This window comes from Pelobates fuscus, chromosome 11 (genome assembly GCF_036172605.1).
Source record: "Pelobates fuscus isolate aPelFus1 chromosome 11, aPelFus1.pri, whole genome shotgun sequence".
In the NCBI taxonomy this organism is placed as follows: domain Eukaryota; kingdom Metazoa; phylum Chordata; class Amphibia; order Anura; family Pelobatidae; genus Pelobates; species Pelobates fuscus.
In genome coordinates, this window is record NC_086327.1 from 1,721,502 (window position 1) to 1,746,461 (window position 24,960).

The following is a 24,960-nucleotide window of genomic DNA, read 5'->3' on the forward strand; positions in this document are numbered from 1 at the left end:
ACAAGGTGTGACATGATTAGGACAAGGTGTGACATGAGTGGGATAAGGTGTGACATGAGTGGGACAAGGTGTGACATGATTAGGACAAGGTGCGACATGATTAGGACAAGGTGTGACATGAGTGGGACACAAGGTGTGACATGAGTGGGACAAGGTGTGAGATGATTAGGACAAGGTGTGACATGAGTGGGACAAGGTGTGACATGATTGGGATAAGGTGTGACATGAGTGGGACAAGGTGTGAGATGAGTGGGACAAGGTGTGACATGAGTAGGACAAGGTGTGACATGATTAGGACAAGGTGTGACATGAGTGGGACAAGGTGTGACATGAGTGGGACAAGGTGTGACATGAGTGGGACAAGGTGTGACATGAGTGGGACAAGTTGTGACATGATTAGGACAAGGTGTGACATGATTAGGACAAGGTGTGACATGAGTGGGACAAGGTGTGACATGAGTGGGACAAGGTGTGACATGATTAGGACAAGGTGTGACATGATTAGGACAAGGTGTGACATGAGTGGGACAAGGTGTGACATGAGTGGGATAAGGTGTGACATGAGTGGGACAAGGTGTGACATGATTAGGACAAGGTGTGACATGATTAGGACAAGGTGTGACATGATTAGGACAAGGTGTGACATGAGTGGGACAAGGTGTGACATGAGTGGGACAAGGTGTGACATGATTAGGACAAGGTGTGACATGATTAGGACAAGGTGTGACATGAGTGGGATAAGGTGTGACATGAGTGGGACAAGGTGTGACATGATTAGGACAAGTTGTGACATGATTAGGACAAGGTGTGACATGATTAGGACAAGGTGTGACATGAGTGGGACAAGGTGTGACATGATTGGGATAAGGTGTGACATGAGTGGGACAAGGTGTGAGATGATTAGGACAAGGTGTGACATGAGTAGGACAAGGTGTGACATGAGTGGGACAAGGTGTGACATGATTAGGACAAGGTGTGACATGAGTGGGACAAGGTGTGACATGAGTGGGACAAGTTGTGACATGATTAGGACAAGGTGTGACATGATTAGGACAAGGTGTGACATGAGTGGGACAAGGTGTGACATGAGTGGGATAAGGTGTGACATGAGTGGGACAAGGTGTGACATGATTAGGACAAGGTGTGACATGAGTGGGATAAGGTGTGACATGATTAGGACAAGGTGTGACATGAGTAGGACAAGGTGTGACATGATTAGGACAAGGTGTGACATGATTAGGACAAGGTGTGACATGAGTGGGACAAGGTGTGACATGAGTGGGACAAGGTGTGACATGATTAGGACAAGGTGTGACATGATTAGGACAAGGTGTGACATGAGTGGGATAAGGTGTGACATGAGTGGGACAAGGTGTGACATGATTAGGACAAGTTGTGACATGATTAGGACAAGGTGTGACATGATTAGGACAAGGTGTGACATGAGTGGGACACAAGGTGTGACATGAGTGGGACAAGGTGTGAGATGATTAGGACAAGGTGTGACATGATTAGGACAAGTTGTGACATGATTAGGACAAGGTGTGACATGATTAGGACAAGGTGTGACATGATTAGGACAAGGTGTGACATGAGTGGGATAAGGTGTGACATGAGTGGGACAAGGTGTGACATGAGTGGGACAAGGTGTGACATGATTAGGACAAGGTGTGACATGATTAGGACAAGGTGTGACATGATTAGGATAAGGTGTGACATGAGTGGGACAAGGTGTGACATGAGTGGGACAAGGTGTGACATGATTAGGACAAGTTGTGACATTATTAGGACAAGGTGTGACATGATTAGGACAAGGTGTGACATGATTAGGACAAGGTGTGACATGAGTGGGACAAGGTGTGACATGAGTGGGATAAGGTGTGACATGAGTGGGACAAGGTGTGACATGAGTGGGACAAGGTGTGACATGATTAGGACAAGTTGTGACATGATTAGGACAAGGTGTGACATGAGTGGGATAAGGTGTGACATGAGTGGGACAAGGTGTGACATGAGTGGGACAAGGTGTGACATGATTAGGACAAGTTGTGACATGATTAGGACAAGGTGTGACATGATTAGGACAAGGTGTGACATGATTAGGATAAGGTGTGACATGAGTGGGACAAGGTGTGACATGAGTGGGACAAGGTGTGACATGATTAGGACAAGGTGTGACATGATTAGGACAAGTTGTGACATGATTAGGACAAGGTGTGACATGATTAGGACAAGGTGTGACATGATTAGGACAAGGTGTGACATGAGTGGGACAAGGTGTGACATGAGTGGGACAAGGTGTGACATGATTAGGACAAGGTGTGACATGATTAGGACAAGGTGTGACATGATTAGGATAAGGTGTGACATGAGTGGGACAAGGTGTGACATGAGTGGGACAAGGTGTGACATGATTAGGACAAGTTGTGACATTATTAGGACAAGGTGTGACATGATTAGGACAAGGTGTGACATGATTAGGACAAGGTGTGACATGAGTGGGACAAGGTGTGACATGAGTGGGATAAGGTGTGACATGAGTGGGACAAGGTGTGACATGATTAGGACAAGTTGTGACATGATTAGGACAAGGTGTTACATGAGTGGGATAAGGTGTGACATGAGTGGGACAAGGTGTGACATGAGTGGGACAAGGTGTGACATGATTAGGACAAGTTGTGACATGATTAGGACAAGGTGTGACATGATTAGGACAAGGTGTGACATGATTAGGATAAGGTGTGACATGAGTGGGACAAGGTGTGACATGAGTAGGACAAGGTGTGACATGATTAGGACAAGGTGTGACATGAGTGGGATAAGGTGTGACATGAGTGGGATAAGGTGTGACATGATTAGGACAAGGTGTGACATGAGTAGGACAAGGTGTGACATGATTAGGACAAGGTGTGACATGATTAGGACAAGGTGTGACATGAGTGGGACAAGGTGTGACATGAGTGGGACAAGGTGTGACATGATTAGGACAAGGTGTGACATGATTAGGACAAGGTGTGACATGAGTGGGATAAGGTGTGACATGAGTGGGACAAGGTGTGACATGATTAGGACAAGTTGTGACATGATTAGGACAAGGTGTGACATGATTAGGACAAGGTGTGACATGAGTGGGACACAAGGTGTGACATGAGTGGGACAAGGTGTGAGATGATTAGGACAAGGTGTGACATGATTAGGACAAGTTGTGACATGATTAGGACAAGGTGTGACATGATTAGGACAAGGTGTGACATGATTAGGACAAGGTGTGACATGAGTGGGATAAGGTGTGACATGAGTGGGACAAGGTGTGACATGAGTGGGACAAGGTGTGACATGATTAGGACAAGGTGTGACATGATTAGGACAAGGTGTGACATGATTAGGATAAGGTGTGACATGAGTGGGACAAGGTGTGACATGAGTGGGACAAGGTGTGACATGATTAGGACAAGTTGTGACATTATTAGGACAAGGTGTGACATGATTAGGACAAGGTGTGACATGATTAGGACAAGGTGTGACATGAGTGGGACAAGGTGTGACATGAGTGGGATAAGGTGTGACATGAGTGGGACAAGGTGTGACATGAGTGGGACAAGGTGTGACATGATTAGAACAAGTTGTGACATGATTAGGACAAGGTGTGACATGATTAGGACAAGGTGTGACATGATTAGGATAAGGTGTGACATGAGTGGGACAAGGTGTGACATGAGTGGGACAAGGTGTGACATGATTAGGACAAGGTGTGACATGATTAGGACAAGGTGTGACATGATTGGGACAAGGTGTGACATGATTAGGACAAGGTGTGACATGAGTGGGACAAGGTGTGACATGAGTGGGATAAGGTGTGACATGAGTGGGACAAGGTGTTACATGAGTGGGACAAGGTGTGACATGATTAGGACAAGGTGTGACATGAGTGGGACAAGGTGTGACATGATTAGGACAAGGTGTGACATGATTAGGACAAGTTGTGACATGATTAGGACAAGGTGTGACATGAGTGGGATAAGGTGTGACATGATTAGGACAAGTTGTGACATGATTAGGACAAGGTGTGACATGAGTGGGACAAGGTGTGACATGAGTGGGACAAGGTGTGACATGATTAGGACAAGGTGTGACATGATTAGGACAAGGTGTGAGATGATTAGGACAAGGTGTGACATGATTAGGACAAGGTGTGACATGATTGGGACAAGGTGTGACATGATTGGGACAAGGTGTGACATGATTAGGACAAGGTGTGACATGAGTGGGACAAGGTGTGACATGAGTGGGATAAGGTGTGACATGATTAGGACAAGGTGTGACATGATTAGGACAAGGTGTGACATGATTAGGACAAGTTGTGACATGATTAGGACAAGGTGTGACATGAGTGGGATAAGGTGTGACATGATTAGGACAAGTTGTGACATGATTAGGACAAGGTGTGACATGATTAGGACAAGGTGTGACATGATTAGGACAAGTTGTGACATGATTAGGACAAGGTGTGACATGAGTGGGATAAGGTGTGACATGATTAGGACAAGGTGTGACATGATTAGGACAAGTTGTGACATGATTAGGACAAGGTGTGACATGATTAGGACAAGGTGTGACATGAGTGGGACAAGGTGTGACATGATTAGGACAAGGTGTGAGATGATTAGGACAAGGTGTGACATGATTAGGACAAGGTGTGACATGATTGGGACAAGGTGTGACATGATTAGGACAAGGTGTGAAATGAGTGGGACAAGGTGTGACATGATTAGGACAAGGTGTGACATGATTAGGACAAGGTGTGACATGATTAGGATAAGGTGTGACATGATTGGGACAAGGTGTGACATGATTAGGACAAGGTGTGACATGAGTGGGACAAGGTGTGACATGAGTGGGATAAGGTGTGACATGATTAGGACAAGGTGTGACATGATTAGGACAAGGTGTGACATGATTAGGACAAGTTGTGACATGATTAGGACAAGGTGTGACATGAGTGGGATAAGGTGTGACATGATTAGGACAAGGTGTGACATGAGTGGGACAAGTTGTGACATGATTAGGACAAGGTGTGACATGATTAGGACAAGTTGTGACATGATTAGGACAAGGTGTGACATGAGTGGGATAAGGTGTGACATGATTAGGACAAGTTGTGACATGATTAGGACAAGTTGTGACATGATTAGGACAAGGTGTGACATGAGTGGGATAAGGTGTGACATGATTAGGACAAGGTGTGACATGATTAGGACAAGGTGTGACATGATTAGGACAAGGTGTGACATGATTAGGACAAGGTGTGACATGATTGGGACAAGGTGTGACATGATTAGGATAAGGTGTGACATGAGTGGGACAAGGTGTGACATGAGTGGGACAAGGTGTGACATGATTAGGACAAGGTGTGACATGAGTGGGACAAGGTGTGAGATGAGTGGGACAAGGTGTGACATGAGTGGGACAAGGTGTGACATGAGTGGGACAAGTTGTGACATGATTAGGACAAGGTGTGACATGAGTGGGACAAGGTGTGACATGAGTGGGACAAGGTGTGACATGATTGGGACAAGGTGTGACATGATTGGGACAAGGTGTGACATGATTAGGACAAGGTGTGACATGAGTGGGACAAGGTGTGACATGAGTGGGATAAGGTGTGACATGAGTGGGACAAGGTGTGACATGAGTGGGACAAGGTGTGACATGATTAGGACAAGGTGTGACATGATTAGGATAAGGTGTGACATGATTAGGACAAGGTGTGACATGATTAGGACAAGGTGTGACATGATTAGGACAAGGTGTGACATGAGTGGGACACAAGGTGTGACATGAGTGGGACAAGGTGTGACATGATTAGGACAAGGTGTGACATGATTAGGACAAGGTGTGACATGAGTGGGACACAAGGTGTGACATGATTAGGACAAGGTGTGACATGAGTGGGACACAAGGTGTGACATGAGTGGGACAAGGTGTGAGATGATTAGGACAAGGTGTGACATGATTAGGACAAGGTGTGACATGAGTGGGACAAGGTGTGACATGATTAGGACAAGGTGTGACATGATTAGGACAAGGTGTGACATGAGTGGGACACAAGGTGTGACATGAGTGGGACAAGGTGTGACATGATTAGGACAAGGTGTGACATGATTAGGACAAGGTGTGACATGAGTGGGACAAGGTGTGACATGATTAGGACAAGGTGTGACATGAGTGGGACAAGGTGTGAGATGATTAGGACAAGGTGTGACATGAGTGGGACAAGGTGTGACATGATTAGGACAAGGTGTGACATGAGTAGGACAAGGTGTGACATGATTAGGACAAGGTGTGACATGAGTAGGACAAGGTGTGACATGATTAGGACAAGGTGTGACATGAGTAGGACAAGGTGTGACATGATTAGGACAAGGTGTGACATGAGTGGGATAAGGTGTGACATGAGTGGGATAAGGTGTGACATGATTAGGACAAGGTGTGACATGAGTGGGACAAGGTGTGACATGAGTAGGACAAGGTGTGACATGAGTAGGACAAGGTGTGACATGATTAGGACAAGGTGTGACATGAGTAGGACAAGGTGTGAGATGATTAGGACAAGGTGTGACATGAGTAGGACAAGGTGTGACATGAGTAGGACAAGGTGTGAGATGATTAGGACAAGGTGTGACATGAGTAGGACAAGGTGTGACATGAGTAGGACAAGGTGTGACATGAGTGTGACAAGGTGTGAGATGATTAGGACAAGGTGTGACATGAGTAGGACAAGGTGTGACATGAGTAGGACAAGGTGTGACATGATTAGGACAAGGTGTGACATGAGTGGGATAAGGTGTGACATGAGTGGGATAAGGTGTGACATGATTAGGACAAGGTGTGACATGAGTAGGACAAGGTGTGACATGATTAGGACAAGGTGTGACATGAGTAGGACAAGGTGTGACATGATTAGGACAAGGTGTGACATGAGTAGGACAAGGTGTGACATGAGTGGGACAAGGTGTGACATGATTAGGACAAGGTGTGACATGAGTAGGACAAGGTGTGACATGATTAGGACAAGGTGTGACATGAGTAGGACAAGGTGTGACATGATTAGGACAAGGTGTGACATGAGTGGGATAAGGTGTGACATGAGTGGGATAAGGTGTGACATGATTAGGACAAGGTGTGACATGAGTAGGACAAGGTGTGACATGATTAGGACAAGGTGTGACATGAGTAGGACAAGGTGTGACATGATTAGGACAAGGTGTGACATGAGTAGGACAAGGTGTGACATGATTAGGACAAGGTGTGACATGAGTAGGACAAGGTGTGACATGAGTAGGACAAGGTGTGACATGAGTAGGACAAGGTGTGACATGATTGGGATAAGGTGTGACATGAGTGGGATAAGGTGTGACATGATTAGGACAAGGTGTGACATGAGTAGGACAAGGTGTGACATGAGTGGGACAAGGTGTGACATGATTAGGACAAGGTGTGACATGAGTAGGACAAGGTGTGACATGATTAGGACAAGGTGTGACATGAGTAGGACAAGGTGTGACATGATTAGGACAAGGTGTGACATGAGTGGGATAAGGTGTGACATGAGTGGGATAAGGTGTGACATGATTAGGACAAGGTGTGACATGAGTAGGACAAGGTGTGACATGATTAGGACAAGGTGTGACATGATTAGGACAAGGTGTGACATGATTAGGACAAGGTGTGACATGAGTAGGACAAGGTGTGACATGAGTGGGACAAGGTGTGAGATGATTAGGACAAGGTGTGACATGAGTAGGACAAGGTGTGACATGAGTAGGACAAGGTGTGACATGATTAGGACAAGGTGTGACATGAGTGGGATAAGGTGTGACATGATTAGGACAAGGTGTGACATGATTAGGACAAGGTGTGACATGAGTGGGACAAGGTGTGACATGATTAGGACAAGGTGTGACATGATTAGGACAAGGTGTGACATGAGTGGGATAAGGTGTGACATGAGTGGGATAAGGTGTGACATGATTAGGACAAGGTGTGACATGAGTAGGACAAGGTGTGACATGATTAGGACAAGGTGTGACATGATTAGGACAAGGTGTGACATGATTAGGACAAGGTGTGACATGAGTAGGACAAGGTGTGACATGAGTGGGACAAGGTGTGACATGAGTGGGACAAGGTGTGACATGATTAGGACAAGGTGTGAGATGATTAGGACAAGGTGTGACATGATTAGGACAAGGTGTGACATGATTAGGACAAGGTGTGACATGAGTGGGACAAGGTGTGACATGATTAGGACAAGGTGTGACATGATTAGGACAAGGTGTGACATGAGTGGGACAAGGTGTGAGATGATTAGGACAAGGTGTGAGATGATTAGGACAAGGTGTGACATGATTAGGACAAGGTGTGAGATGATTAGGACAAGGTGTGACATGATTAGGACAAGGTGTGACATGATTAGGACAAGGTGTGACATGATTAGGACAAGGTGTGACATGAGTGGGACAAGGTGTGACATGATTAGGACAAGGTGTGACATGATTAGGACAAGGTGTGACATGAGTAGGACAAGGTGTGACATGATTAGGACAAGGTGTGACATGATTAGGACAAGGTGTGACATGAGTAGGACAAGGTGTGACATGAGTGGGATAAGGTGTGACATGAGTGGGATAAGGTGTGTTTGCCACATTAATTATCAGTGTATTGATACGTATTGTAATATTAAATTATGTGCATATTTTGCAGAACAGTGACTGGCCCATTTTGTTGCTCTTTTGGTTCCTAAATCACTTTCGCTACTGAAATTTTGCTGAGTAAAAACAACATTTGGATGAAATTTGGGCATCCTAAAAAGTTTTCTGTTTTTGGCAAAAAATGTTTCACCCGAGCTGAATTTTCTCGCCATTATTAAATGTCATAATAACTGGATTACTTACAATTAACCAGGGACTTTCACATTGTAAATGAGAAACTTAAGAGCTGGTTACATTACTGAACATGCCTAAAATGTGCAATGTTTTACAATTCCTAGTTTGCACTGAATAACCCAGTATATATATTAAAACAAATGTTTCCAACCTTAACATTTAGCAACTCCAATGTTATTATGATGAATGTTTGTTTCTGTCCCAGTGTTATCTGATTATTATTTATCATAACTCCGGCTGTCATATGATATATGTTTAAACAGGATGTTATCACTGAATTCAGCACCAGTTGTATCAACAATTAAAAGTAAATAAACGGATCAAGGCAAAATGATATTCTGTGCCATCACTAAGGTGTTGGGGGCTTGGACAAAGCAATGAACATTAAGGGTCATCTCTCCTTACTTGGGCCTCATTTTAATTATGCCAGATTTCATCTAGTATAACTGAACAATACGTGCTGTGGAAAACGGCGGCCATCTTTGTGGCGAAACCAGCTTCGCCACTGTGAACTGGAGAGGCCTGGCTGCTAGCCTCCTGCCTTTGGACTATGGCCCTGGGAGATTGGGCCCTTTACAAACAGTATTCGGCCCTAACAGAGTGCATGTCACTCATTCTGGCCCTTTAAATACAGTGGGGCCATTCGGTACTTGCCCTGTGTGAGCAGTGATACCCCCCAGATAGCTATGCCATGGAGCCTATTCATATAATGAAAGACTATGGGAAAGACTTTGGCTCCATGGCAATTAAACTGTATTTGTGTGGTCTGTGTGCCATTCACCTAATAATGTGCACGCAGACCTGAGCTATCTGGGGATATGTTAAAGGTCTGTGTTTAATGTATAAAATGTGACTTTATGTATTTTAAAGAGTTTTATGTTGTTTTGCAACCATGTGGTTAATGGAGTCTGCCTCTAGTCCTGGATAATTAGATTTCTTCTCCAATTATCTCCAGGGCAGAAGGGAGGAAGCCAGGATGCATTGTGGGGATGTTTTACTTTTACTGTTTGAGCCAGGGGGAATAAAAGATAGTTTTACTAACTGTTGAACCCCTGGTCTGATTCATGCCATTTTTTAATATGTTGTTCCCCTGAATGGATTGATTGTGGATATGTATTTTTATGTGAATGTGATGTATGGTTTTAAAGTTATGAAAGTTGTGTAAAAGTATATTTTACTCTGTATGCATAATGGGATTATGTGTCACACTAAGGGGAGGGGATGAGTGGGAGGTAACATCTATGTCATTGGTTCTTTTATGCCTCCCCCTGGGTGTGGCTTGTATGTGTGAGTTGGAAATAAAAGCCAGACTGGGTGTCCCAGTCTTGAGTTCTTGCTTAACCCTCAAAGCGATGTGTCGTCTCGGTCTTTGGGGGAATGGGATTGTAAGCTGACTGCCAAGAGTGTAAGCCGATGTCTGCTTTTCTTGTTCAGCTGTTCCAGTGTTCGTGTGGTTCCAGTTCGGAGTGTTATTTCGTATCCAGCTCGTGAGTTCTGATGTTCTGCAGTAGCTGTGCCTGTCTATGGAAAAGGGGATTATCGCCTAAACGCATTTTTCCCCTTGTATGCTGAAACGGTCCGTTACAATTGGTGGCAAGCGGCGGGATCGTTCCTACAACCAGAGGGACAGCTACAGACAACACCATTTCTGGATTACAAATTGAGGGCAACGCTAGTATCCGTACAGCGACCCTAGCTACAAAGGAAATAAGAAAATGGAAGGAGACAGAGTCGCAGCTGCTGCAGCACCTCCAAGGGAGAAGGAGGAATCCGAGTTTATCAGGGAATACAGGAGCAGGATGGCTCTATTCTCACCAGCCCGAGCGGTGCAGATGGCATCCCGGGTCTACGACGATGTACAGGCGTACCTCATGCTGCTAAGGACGCAGAGGATCCAACAAGATTGGTCCTGTGAGGAACCACAACAGGCAGGTGGAGATGGGACCGAGGTCTCTCCACCGGGCCCAACGGGATGGTGGGCAGCAGGCCCAGATCCCCAGCGGCAGAGTAAGTCCCAGGGAGATGAAGGTGTCGTCCTTCCTCCCCAGCGGCAGGCTGAGTTACAGGGGGCAGAGGTTGTTGTTCCTGCCCCCCAGCAGCAAAGTGATGTGCCAAGAAGGCAGTGTGAAGTGAAGGGAGAGGAGAGCAGCGTCCTCCCTCCCCAGCGGCAATGTGTGCCCCAGGGAGCTGATGGTGTCGTCCATCCTCCCCAGCAGCCGTGTGTGTCCAAAGGAGCCGAAGGTGCAGTCCTTCCTCCCCAGCGGCAGGCTGAGTTACAGGGGGCAGAGGTTGTTGTTCCTGCCCCCCAGCAGCAAAATGATATGCCAAGAAGGCAGTGTGAAGGGAAGGGAGAGGAGAGCAGCGTCCTCCCTCCCCAGCGGCAATGTGTGCCCCAGGGAGCTGATGGTGTCGTCCATCCTCCCCAGCAGCCGTGTGTGTCCAAGGGAGCCGAAGGTGCAGTCCTTCCTCCCCAGCGGCAGGCTGAGTTACAGGGGGCAGAGGTTGTTGTTCCTGCCCCCCAGCAGCAAAGTGAGATGCCAGGACGGCAGTGTGAAGCGAAGGGAGAGGAGAGCAGCGTCCTCCCTCCCCAGCGGCAGTGTGTGCCCCAGGGAGCTGATGGTGTCGTCCATCCTCCCCAGCGGCAGTGTGTCCTGCAGGGAGCAGAGACAATCAGTCTCGCACCCCAGCAGCCGGACAAGAGAATGAAAGGGGAGACAGCTGGTCCCCCTTTCCACCAGCAGAGAGAGTGGCAGGGAGAGGAGCCTGCTAACCCCCCTCCCCAGCGGCAGTTTACCGTCCAGAGAGAGGAGCTTGTTACACCCTCTCTCCAGCGGCAGCCTAACTCACCAAGGGGAGACGTTAAGCCCCACAACTGTGCAGATGGGACCGTAGTCTCTGCACTTACAGCACAAGGGATAGGGACGGTTGGTCCTGTTCCCCAGCCTCAGTGTGATGGATCCAAAGGGGAGACGGTCGGTCTCCCCCTCCGGCAGTCGAGCTGTGCACCTGAAGGGGAGACAGCCAGTCTCCAGCAACCAGGCGCCCACCAGACTACTCCCGTGGTAGTGCTGGCAACAGGACAGAGTACCGCTGGTCTCTGCCCCCTCAGCAACCCACCAAGGCAGCCTACCCGTCTCCCACCCAGCAGTGGTGAAACACCAGAACTTGGACAAAATCCTTCCTCACCCAGATGTAGTAACCGGTTAGTGTGGGTGGGCTGCTCTGTTATTTCTGTTTCGTGGGTGGGTTGCTGGACTAACCAGGGCACTGACCGGCAGAAAGTCAGGTAGCTGTTAGTCTAATTGGCAAAGGGGAGAAATGTGGCGAAACCAGCTTCGCCACTGTGAACTGGAGAGGCCTGGCTGCTAGCCTCCTGCCTTTGGACTATGGCCCTGGGAGATTGGGCCCTTTACAAACAGTATTCGGCCCTAACAGAGTGCATGTCACTCATTCTGGCCCTTTAAATACAGTGGGGCCATTCGGTACTTGCCCTGTGTGAGCAGTGATACCCCCCAGATAGCTATGCCATGGAGCCTATTCATATAATGAAAGACTATGGGAAAGACTTTGGCTCCATGGCAATTAAACTGTATTTGTGTGGTCTGTGTGCCATTCACCTAATAATGTGCACGCAGACCTGAGCTATCTGGGGATATGTTAAATGTCTGTGTTTAATGTATAAAATGTGACTTTATGTATTTTAAAGAGTTTTATGTTGTTTTGCAACCATGTGGTTAATGGAGTCTGCCTCTAGTCCTGGATAATTAGATTTCTTCTCCAATTATCTCCAGGGCAGAAGGGAGGAAGCCAGGATGCATTGTGGGGATGTTTTACTTTTACTGTTTGAGCCAGGGGGAATAAAAGATAGTTTTACTAACTGTTGAACCCCTGGTCTGATTCATGCCATTTTTTAATATGTTGTTCCCCTGAATGGATTGATTGTGGATATGTATTTTTATGTGAATGTGATGTATGGTTTTAAAGTTATGAAAGTTGTGTAAAAGTATATTTTACTCTGTATGCATAATGGGATTATGTGTCACACTAAGGGGAGGGGATGTGTGGGAGGTAACATCTATGTCATTGGTTCTTTTATGCCTCCCCCTGGGTGTGGCCTGTATGTGTGAGTTGGAAATAAAAGCCAGACTGGGTGTCCCAGTCTAGAGTTCTTGCTTAACCCTGAAAGCGATGTGTCGTCTCGGTCTTTGGGGGAATGGGATTGTAAGCTGACTGCCAAGAGTGTAAGCCGATGTCTGCTTTTCTTGTTCAGCTGTTCCAGTGTTCGTGTGGTTCCAGTTCGGAGTGTTATTTCGTATCCAGCTCGTGAGTTCTGATGTTCTGCAGTAGCTGTGCCTGTCTATGGAAAAGGGGATTATCGCCTAAACGCATTTTTCCCCTTGTATGCTGAAACGGTCCGTTACAATCTTGTCTTACGAACGCAGGCAGCGGCACTTGGTAGTCGAGCGTATGGAAGTCAAACTCAGATACATCCCCGTGCAAACCTCGGTGATCTTGTGTCGACGCCTGCTTCTGTTCCTGACTAGACAGGGGAGCACTGTTCGGTAGCATTGTTCGCACAAACCAGGCGAGCAATCACTACCTATGAGCCAGGAGAACCGTTCAATATTTTGTTCATTTTGGAACTCCTGAAAGTGACTGACTGCTACCACTTTTTCTCTGGAACTACTTTGGGCAGACGCCACGTGTGTGGTCGGTCAAAACTTTACCCCGGTGTCGATTCGCTGTATTTGTGGTATCTGAACGCTAGTTGGACACATTGGGTGCTCAGATCCAGGCTATCCGGAAATATAATCCTTGTAGGGGTACCTATATGTATTCTGTGTATTTAGTTTTTTTTGTATAATATTTTGTACCTCTAGTGCCTGGAAGATAATTAGTTTAAGAAAAAGCAGGCTCTCTTATCTCCCAGACACAGAGGCGCCTGGATGAGCTTACTGTTGTTGTGAATAAAGACCCCATGCTTTTGGTCTGTGTATATAAACAGGACACTGGGCCATAATAGAACATTCTTCTTGTACCCTTCATAAAATGTCAACTGATTTTTGGGAATGCCAGAGCTGTAATCACTATTTCACCTCGGGACTCAGTCGGAGTATAGGGGATCCGTTACAGGTCGGTGGGATCGATTTCCGAATCCTGCTGCTCTGTAGGACCCGGATGTCATCACTGACCACTAGAGGACCCTCGGAGACCATCAGCACCGCACCAGACACCATAGGTTAACGGGGCGAACTATTGAAAAGCTGTTTGTCCAAATAATGGAACATGGGGCCAGGGTACTCCTATCAACATAATCAATACAGTAAGCTATACAGAGAACTATACAAAGGGCTATACAGTGGGTCATATAGTGGGTTATACAGAGAGTTATACAGTGGGCATAGAGCAGGATATACAGTAGGTCATACAGTTTGTATAGAGCAGGATATACAGTGGGCTATACAGAGGGTATAGAGCAGGATATACAGTGGGCTATACAGTGGGCTAAACACTGGGCTATACAGAGTGTATAGAGCAGGATATACAGTGGGCTATACAGAGTGTATAGAGCAGGATATACAGTGGGCTATACAGTGGGTAATGCAGAGGGCTATACAGTGTGTTATAGAGGGGGTCTTAGTGGTTATGGTATTCCTTACTTTCCTTAGCTGTATCACATTAACAATATGTGACCTAATTTAATTGTCCTAGCACAATGCGTACACAATCTCCAGGGCCTTTTCTTGTGTTATTTGCTATAATAAAAGTGCACAATTTAAAAAAATAAAATAAATCTATCTCCTGTGTAATTACAGACAAACACGTTTCAAGCGATTCTCACCACCGACAATCACAGGTCCATCGTAATGTTTAACTATGGTGACATGCAGTGGACAACAGGCACAGCCAGCGGTGGAGATCCCTTGACAGGCCTTGGTGGTGTTCCTGCACAGGTAACCTCCACACAATACGAGACTATGAGACATAAATGCACAATGAGTCATAGTATATACAATACGGGACTACAAGACAAATACACAATGATTAATAGTACATACGAGACTACGAGTCATAAATACACAATGAGTCATAGTACATACAATACGAGACTACAAGACAAATACACAATGAATAATAGTACATATAATACGAGACTATGGGTAATAAATACACAATGAATAATAGTACATATAATACGAGACTATGGGTAATAAATACACAATGATTAATAGTATATACCAGGGCCACCACCAGAAATTTTGGGGCCCCTAACTCCGCCTCCAATCCCGCCCACAGGGCCCGCCTCCAAATCCCGCCCACAGGAATACACACACACACACACACACAAAAACACACACACACACAAAGATACATACTAACATACACACACACATATAGGCATACGTACTGACACAAACACACATATACAGACACATACTAACATACAGACACATGCATGAGGATTTACACATACAGTCATTCATACTGGCATACATACATATATAAATACAGACATACTGACAAACATACATTCATACAGACACTGACATCCATACACACATACATACATTCATACTGGCATACACGCATATATACAGACATACATCCATACACACAGACACACATAGATACATACATACAGACATACAGACATTCTGACATACATACTGTGAGAGGAAATGTGGTTTGATAGTTGATGGCATATAAATTAGGCCTGATTTACTGAACAGCAGCCTGAGCTTTGAGAGTTAAATGTCCCAGGGAGAGATGTTAGGTGTGCAAGATGCATTACTGGTACCCTGCAAACCACGGTATGGGTCCCTGGGGCGGAGCACTTAGAGAGCAGGGTGGGCCAGTGCTCCAATAGCACCAGCTGCTATGTAACAGTCGGACCAGAACTTTTATTTTGCTTAGTAGTACCACTTATGTCTAATTGCACCTCACCTGTATCTGATCAATTAGCTAGCAGGCTTTTAAAAAGAAGGGATCAGCATGCTGCAGAGTGAGGAGGAAAAGCCAGAGGAATGGTGTCTTGAAGTTATACTTTTTGTAAATTGGCAAGTGGGAAAGCCACCCAATTCCAGATAGGGATTTGCTGTGTATAGTAAGTGCTCAAGCAAGAGCAAGGAATTTTGTGTTGTTTATTTTTCACTTTTGAAACACCTGTATATATATATTTCACTGAATAAAGCTGAAAAACTGAGCTGGATGTGTCCTGGACTTTCATTACCCTAGAAGGCTGTGGTTACAAGATCTGTGACAAAATCCTACCTGGAAGAGAGGTGGTGTGTTACGATACAGACATACATACAGACATATACAGACACACAGGCATACATAGTGACAGATAGACACATACTAACATACATACAGACACACATGCATGAGGACTTACACATACATACACACAGACATGCATACATACATATATACAAACATACATACAGACATACTGACAAACATACATTCATACAGACACTGACATCCATACACACATACATACATTCATACTGGCATACACGCATATATACAGACAGACATACACACAGACAAACACACAGACATAGATACATTCTAACATACATACAGCTAATTTTGCTTACCTTTTTTTTTGCAGGTGGAAGGCTGTGGCTGATGGGAGTCGGCGTGGCTCCCGCGGCCTGGCTTTCTTCCCTCCCGTGTGGCACAGAGGGAGCTGGGAGGAAGTGACGGCCACTTCCTCCCAGCAGTACTTTGCGGCTGAGATTTTTTTGAAGGGGCCGGTCGCGCTGACCGGGCCCCTGAAGATACAGGGCCCATCGGGTGGCCCTAAGTGCGTGGGCCACCCAATAGGCCCCATCAGCGTGCGGGCCCTGGTGCAACTGCACCGGCGGCAGTTCCGCCACTACACGTGGGGCCCGGGCGGCTGGGCCCCCCAGGGCCACCGGGCCCGTGACAACAGTTATGGTTGTCACCCCCTGATGGCGGCCCTGGTATATACTATAAGAGACTACGAGACAAATACACAATGAATAATAGTACTTACTTGTGACAGACCCTCCGTCAATCGATGTTCCTAGTGCTTACCAAGGACCATCAGCACCGCACCAGACACCATAAGCACTGCAGATCCCATGAACCTCTGCAGCTTGGCTAGGAACTCGCCGTCCTCTACCCACCCTGGACCTACGACAAGGTTCCAGTGGGTGAACCTCTCCTCCAAGAGAGTAGCAGGAACAAGCTCTTAAAAGAGCTTAGTGATTATAGCCAGGGGAGTATACAGTGTATAGCAATCCCCCAGTGTAAATGCAGCCTTTTCCCCCACACATGAGACGAGGCTCTATGTTGAGGGTAAAACAGGAACTCAGCAGATCTGAGGGTTTGTCTTTTATACAGTTTTCCCCACAAGGTTACCACCCACATGGACCTTGTGGAGCACAGGACACAAAACCAATCAAAACAGTATTGTACAGGGGCGGGGCCTGGATGCCGAGCTGACTGGTCGCAATGAACCAGAGCTCCATGTAAAGGCCTGCAAATAGGTGAGCTAACTCGACAATTTACACCGAAATCACACCGAGCTCACTAACCTGGCAAAGCAGAGCAGCGGCAGTACCCCGGGACGTGTCTAACCAGACCTCCGAGAGGCATTTTAAAGCAAACGCGGAGTTGCGGCCTACCAACGGGCGCAGACGTGTGAGTGGCGGCCGACCTCCACGCCAGCAACCTGCGGAAAACGCTGCGGCGTTGAGGCCCTACCCCCCCCCCCCCCCGCCGGTGTGGGATATCCCGGCACACTTAAGCGAGAAACGAGCTAGCAGATTCCTGGTTTGGAAAGACTAAACTCCACGTGAAACCTACGGGGCCCAAACAAAATGGCGGCACAGCCCAAACGCACACTCACAAAGCCACCCAAGTATGCACAAGAGTTCATGAACCGACTAAGCACTTACTTGTGGGCGAAGCTCCAAGCCCAGAAACAGTTGTACAACCGGGCAATGAGAGAGGCGGTGGCTTGGATCCGCACGGCCACCCGGCGTAAACTACAGAGGTACCCCCCTCGCAACTTCAGAGCGACCCCCAGACTGGAATGGAGCCGAACCTCAAAAAAGCAGGCAGGGGCGCCGGGCCCCTCAAATAACGACATACCCGAGACAAAGACACGGCACAGGATCCGACCTGCCTACCACTCAGCGGTCCCGACAACCACCGACCGGCACCCAGAGACTGATCGTCCATACACCTCCCCAGAAAGCAGACACGCCGAACAACTGCAAGCCAGCGATACGGCCTGGGGCCGGAGGGAGAAATATCACAGCTTTGGGACAAACGCTGCCTTCCTGAACCCCTATTCCCAGGGCTTCGGTTTCCCAGACGTGGGAATTGGCTGACTGTGCTCAGGTCTCTGACTGGTAAAGCTCCTACTAACTTGGAGTTTCAACTAAGCAAGCTTATACTGCTTAATTTTTTTTATTTTTTTTTTTTCTTCATTTTTTTTTTTTTTTTTGATATCGCTGTTATCTAGTGTTTAATGCAAGCGGACATTTTCTTGTTTTATCTAACACTATCTATTGCATACACATGGTATTTAACATAACTATGTACTAGCGTTAGGGCACCCAAACTCATTATGCTTAGGATACAAGGCACGAAATAAGAAGTTATTTAATATCGCTGACTAGCCTGCCATCACTCTCTCACCGCCCATTTTAGTTTTAGTTTCTATGTTTATGCCAGCCTCACGGTCACCTGCGAGCTGGATCACTTATTCGACCACCATAGTCAGTCACTTACATCCCTGAAGCAAATCACCTGAGACTTTACTGTACTGAATAACCTACAGCTATGTCTGAACCATAACGTTAATAATCTGATACTATGACACCCCTTCCACTCTGTGTCTCTCTCTTTCCTGCCAGGCTCCTCTGGATCCTTAACTAAAGCGAGCACTCAAGCAGTTGTAAATAAGGCATAAGTATACCTGTTTGACCCCCTCAGGAACGCAAACTTGTCTAGCTTAGCATGTCTAAACCAACTCATCGATGTTATAAAGTTAGTTACTCTCATGTTTTCCTAAAAGTAAAATGTGCTGTTTAATCTGCCACACTTTCGAATATTACAATGTTATGAAAAAGCCTGTAGCAGCTGTTGTGGCTCTACAAGCCTGTTGTTACCTCATGCACAATAAAAATAAAGAATTTAAAAAAAAACAAAAACAGTATTCTACAGTTAGACACTCCCAGATAATGTACACAATCCCTCCCCTCTGCCGGTGATATAATTAACGAAGACAATGGACTAACTCAATTAACTCTAAGCAGAAAAAAAAAAACATACATTTTTACAAACTCCAAAAAGTACCCCAAAAGACAACATATCCCACATCCCCTGATAGCCCCGACCTGGGTGAACAATATATCCAAAAATCACCCAGATTGGTTCAAGAATTTCCTGGAAGTCTTATTTTTGCCCCACCGTGCACATGGTCCCATGCCCAAAACAGTTCCATACACTCGATGGCAAACACTGCTGGACAATTTAAGATGGCCGCCGCCACATGTTAGAAAGGGGCATTGTGCTAAGTCCCAATATGCACAAATAGTGTTTTTTAAAGGCAATACACCCCAGGGGCCATAGTCACAGGGCAAGAGGCTGGCAAGCAGGCCTCTCCAAAACCCAGTGGCGAGGTTACTTTCGCCACAATACTATACGAGACTATGAGACATAAATACACAATGAATAATAGTACATACAATATGAGACTACGAGACATAAAGCCCTGGATAGTAAAACAGCGAAATGATGGGGAACCCTAATCAACATGTACAAACATCGTTTATAATTTTACAAAAAGTGCAGATTTTAGTTTTAATTAGCACTTTTTATAAATTAACCTTGTTACACCTCCCTGGCTGTCAGTCATCCAGACGGTCCTGTTACTTCCTGGTTTGTTTTGTGATCCTTGTCAGCAGGTAGCACGGTCCTCTAGGGTAAACAACAGGCACAGTCCTTTGGTTTTCACATAATCCAGGCAACTTTATTGGCAAGTCCACACAGCAACACAACTAAAACATAAATATAACAGCTTCCCCCTTTAAACAAATACCTAGCTCGTCTGAGCACTGACTCACTTTTAATATCCCTCTCTATCAGGGTTAAACTATCAAAAACATATCGCACCAACCTTATTAGATAGCAACACTCTGCTAGCTAGCCTGTTGCTTTCCTTTCTGCACTCCCAGTGCTCCAGGCCAGCCTTGACTGCTTCCTTCTGCACTCCTAGTGCTCCAAGCCAGCCTTGACTGCTTTCCTTTCTGCACTCCCAGTGCTCCAGGCCAGCCTTGACTGCTTTCCTTTCTGCACTCCCAGTGCTCCAGGCCAGCCTTGACTGCTTTCCTTTCTGCACTCCCAGTGCTCCAGGCCAGCCTTGACTGCTTTCCTTTCTGCACTCCCAGTGCTCCAGGCCAGTCTTGACTGCTTTCCTTTCTGCACTCCCAGTGCTCCAAGCCAGCCTTGACTGCTTCCTTCTGCACTCCTAGTGCTCCAAGCCAGCCTTGACTGCTTCCTTTCTGCACTCCCAGTGCTCCAAGCCAGCCTTGACTGCTTTCCTTCTGCACTCCCAGTGCTCCAAGCCAGCCTTGACTGCTTCCTTTCTGCACTCCCAGTGCCTAGTCTCCTTGACTCTCTCACTGGAGAGAACAGCCTCTCTCCTACCTGCTTTCAGGGAGGAAGCCAGCAATCCCCCCTTTACCTGCCTAGCAGGGAGGGGTTTATTCCCACTGCTGCAGCTGATTATCTGCAGCTGAGCAGTGGGTTGGAGACAGTTCCAAAAAACTCTGGCCTGGACCTTATTTCTCCCAGTTGTGTATAAACTGCGGAGTGGAGCCCTGGCCCATCCTGCTCTCCAAATGCTCCACCCCAGGGGCCCATAACTAAACTTTGGTTTGTGTTGTGCAAAACACAAACTACACGTACTCCCCCTGGGGTTAAATGGCCTCTCTGCCTTCACTTTATCACAGTTTAGCTTGGTGAAGATAAACTCAAGAGACAGAAATTGCCCAGAGCACCTGTCTTACAAAGATTTCTCATTGAGCTGCATTGGAAAGTCTGGGCGGGGTTAGAAAGGGAGGACTTTTAATGGCTGTTTTATATTTACCCCTCATGAAAAAAGCTGTAATTAAATGCATGGCTGTTTAATTGGGGGTATATTTACTCACCAGTGATTTTTATTTGTTTTGTACTTGGGCAGTGGAGTGTCCCATTAAGATAAGAGATGGATTACTGGTTAAATTATCTGTTTAATATTTTATTTGTTGAGTGGAAATGATAATGCTCTGAATTCCTACAGGCTGGATTCAATACTAAAGGCAACCACTTCAGCATTCCGGGCTCCCAGACCGATCACATCCTTAACGTCAAGACTAGTAGTAACGTGGAGACTCCCGGCCGATGGATATTCCAAGTGGATGAATTCAAAATGCCAGGAGGATGCATTTTCGAAGGTAGGGAAGTTCAATATGGAAATGTTTTGATTATTTCTCCAAGTTGCTCAACTTCCAGAAACAAACCTGATTAAGCTTATTGTGAGCTGTGTTCCAGAGCTGTGTTCCAGGGGTGTGTTCCAGAGCTGTGTTCTAGGACTCTGTCCCAGAGCTGTGTTCTATGACTCTGTCCCAGAGCTGTGTTCTAGGGCTGTGTTCCAGAGCTGTGTTCTAGGACTCTGTCCCAGAGCTGTGTTCTAGGACTCTGTCCCAGAGCTGTGTTCTAGGGCTGTGTTCCAGAGCTGTGTTCTAGAGCTGTGTTCCAAGGCTGTGTTCCAGGGCTGTGTTCCAGGGCTGTATTCCAGGGCTGTATTCCAGAGCTGTGTTCTAGGGCTGTGTTCTAGGGTTGTGTTCCAGGGCTGTGTTCCAGGGCTGTGTTCCAGGGCTATGTTCCATAGTTGTGTTCCTGAGCTGTGTTCCTGAGCTGTGTTCCTGGGCTGTGTTCCAGGGCTGTGTTCCAGGGCTGTGTTCCAGGGCTCTGTTCCAGGGCTGTGTTCCATAGTTGTGTTCTAGGGCTGTGTTCCAGAGCCGTGTTCTGTCTGTGCGAGTCATATAACACATTCTGTGTTTCAATGAATAGCTGAGTGTGTAAACACACATCTCATTAACCATAAACACACAAACACACAATATAAATGTTAGGCTGCAACATTTTACAGGGTCTGTAACCTTATGCAGGGTCTGTGGACTTATGCATTAACCCATTCTGTTCCTCTTTTCTATGTATGTTCACTGCAATGAACAATCAATGCACACGCCAGTCAGATAAAGTTCAAGAGAATAACAGCTTTCTTTAATACGGGTACAGCTTTCATAGGAGTGTATCCAACAGAAGACGATATCAACCAATCATAGCATTTTCAGGGCAAACAGTATAATATTCTCATATAACATTACGTATTGCTGTAAATCTGCTGCGCATGTCTAGCACGTCCTATCTCTGAAATATGCTGTCTGAGTGTCTCTGTGTCAGCTTGACCTGTGAGAATAAAAAGGGAGATTGGACTTTCAACAGACAGCAGACAGGGGAGAGAATTCATACATTTAAACCCTGCAAACGTGGAAAGACTTAAAGGACCACTCTAGGCACCCAGACCACTTCAGCTTAATGAAGTGGTCTGGGTGCCAGGTCCAGCTAGGGTTAACCCTTTTTTCTGTAAACATAGCAGTTTCAGAGAAACTGCTATGTTTACCTTAGGGTTAATCCAGCCTCTAGAGCCTCTAGTGGTTGTCTCATTGACAGCCGCTAGAGGCACTTCCGCGCTTCTCACTGTGATTTTCAAAGTGAGAAGACGCCAGCGTCCATAGGAAAGCATTGAGAATGCTTTCTTATGGACTGGCTGAATGCACGTGCGGCTCCTGCTGCGCATGCGCACTCAGCCGATGACATCGCTATGGGGGAAGAGAGGAGGAGGAAAGCTCCCCGCCCGGCGCTGGAGAAAGAGGTAAGTTTAACCCTTCCTCCCCCTAGAGCCAGGAAAACGAGTATGTTTTCCTGGCATTATAGTGGTCCTTTAACTAAGGCAAAGGCATTTTAACCCTTTATTTACCTGTATCTATGTCACGTTTTCTCTGGTAGTGCAGGTGAGAGTTAGGCGAGGTATCTCCAGATTACTAATTACACCTGTGAGCCTTTAATTAGCACTTCACCTCTATTCCCTTGCCCCCCTCCCACCATCGAGGATGACCTGTCAAGGTATTTGTAGATAGAGGATATTATATGTTATTAAATCCATGTCTCAGTATGCAATACCGGTATAGGTTAATATAATGAAAACAATTCATTTCCTATCAATAAACATACAAACATTCGTAACATTTCCTGTATTTGTTTCCTAATTCAGCCAGTTACATGCAGTTCGGACAGTCTGTGTGGAGGGACGACACATGCAGCACCAAATGTATCTGCAAACACGATGGGACGATGGATTGCGACCCCATGCCCTGTCCTGAGAACCTGATTTGTGTTCCATCAGGGAAACACTTCATGTGCCAAATCGACGAAGAAGACTGTTAGATCCCAATGTTGGGAATAAGACGTGTATTGAGTCGTTTTACCTGCTTGCTTTTCTTCCTTGCAGCCTGTCGGCTTTTTCTGTCCCTTCTCTCCGTCTCTGTCCGTCTCTGCACCCGGCTGGTTGGTTTGTCACAGTTTTGTATCTGCTCATAGAGAGTATACTGTTGCACATGAGTGAGCAAGGTGTGAATGGTGATACCTTTTAGCAAACACATATAATAAATCTTCACTTCAAATACTTATTGGGGGACATGATTTTCACAAGTTATAAAAATCCGGTAAACGTCTATGACAGACTAATGGGTTTGTCTCCTAAAAGGTATCACCGACCAGCCCGGCTACTGCTTTCCTGGACCAAACTATCAACAAACAGCTGCACACAGGAGATAAAGTCGTCTGGGTTTAGTTGGTACCATTGTGTGACATCGAGAGTGACTTGTAAGCCAAGCCAATATTAGGTCAAAGCTCTAACAAGATACCACCATGGCAATATGAGTCATTGTCATAGATCGTAGCCTCGTATGAGCAGGGCCTTCATCACCTCTCGTCTCATATATTCTGTATGTTAATTACTTGTTCTCAAATATTCCCATTTTATAATTGTACAGCGCTGCAGAACATGTTGGCGCTATATAAATTCTATTAATAATAATGAATGATTATAAAGAGACTCCTTTTCAGTTAATCTAATTGTTCTTATTGGCAATTTTTCATCGACTTTCAAGAATGACATTATAATGTAAGAACGCAGCCAGGATACAGATTTAATTTGTCTTCTGACAGTTTATAGACAGATACGATAGATTTGCTATTATTCAGGTTATTGATTGATCCTCGTCATAGTTTCTAAGCGTGACATCATGCTTTCCTCATTAAATATTGTTTTCCTTGAACTGTGCAACTTACTTTCATGCCAAGTGTCCACCATATGTCTCACCCAATGGCAGTATATCTCACCCAATGGCAGTATATCTCACCCTATCGCAGTATGTCTCACCCCGTGGCAGTATATCTCACCCAATGGCAGTATATCTCACCCTATCGCAGTATGTCTCACCCAATGGCAGTATATCTCACCCAATGGCAGTATATCTCACCCTATCGCAGTATGTCTCACCCCGTGGCAGTATATCTCACCCAATGGCAGTATATCTCACCCTATCGCAGTATGTCTCACCCAATGGCAGTATATCTCACCCTATCGCAGTATGTCTCACCCAATGGCAGTATATCTCACCCAATGGCAGTATATCTCACCCTATCGCAGTATGTCTCACCCCGTGGCAGTATGTCTCATCCCGTGGCAGTATATCTCACCCTATCGCAGTATGTCTCACCCCGTGGCAGTATATCTCACCCAATGGCAGTATATCTCACCCTATCGCAGTATGTCTCACCCCGTGGCAGTATATCTCACCCAATGGCAGTATATCTCACCCTATCGCAGTATGTCTCACCCCGTGGCAGTATGTCTCAT

At 46.1% G+C, this 24,960-nt stretch overlaps 1 protein-coding gene across 1 annotated transcript in view; it reads left to right on the top strand.

Annotated features, from left to right (window-relative positions):
• The window catches only part of LOC134577442 (alpha-tectorin-like), a 60,162-nt gene extending 35,786 nt beyond the window's left edge, over nt 1-24,376 (top strand). The window contains exons 4-6 of the mRNA XM_063436174.1: nt 14,762-14,899; nt 21,274-21,427; nt 23,311-24,376. Coding sequence (XP_063292244.1) covers nt 14,762-14,899; nt 21,274-21,427; nt 23,311-23,483 — 465 coding nt within the window. The 3' untranslated portion in view covers nt 23,484-24,376. The remainder of the gene's footprint in view (nt 1-14,761; nt 14,900-21,273; nt 21,428-23,310) is intronic.
• The last annotated feature ends 584 nt before the right edge of the window (nt 24,377-24,960 follow it).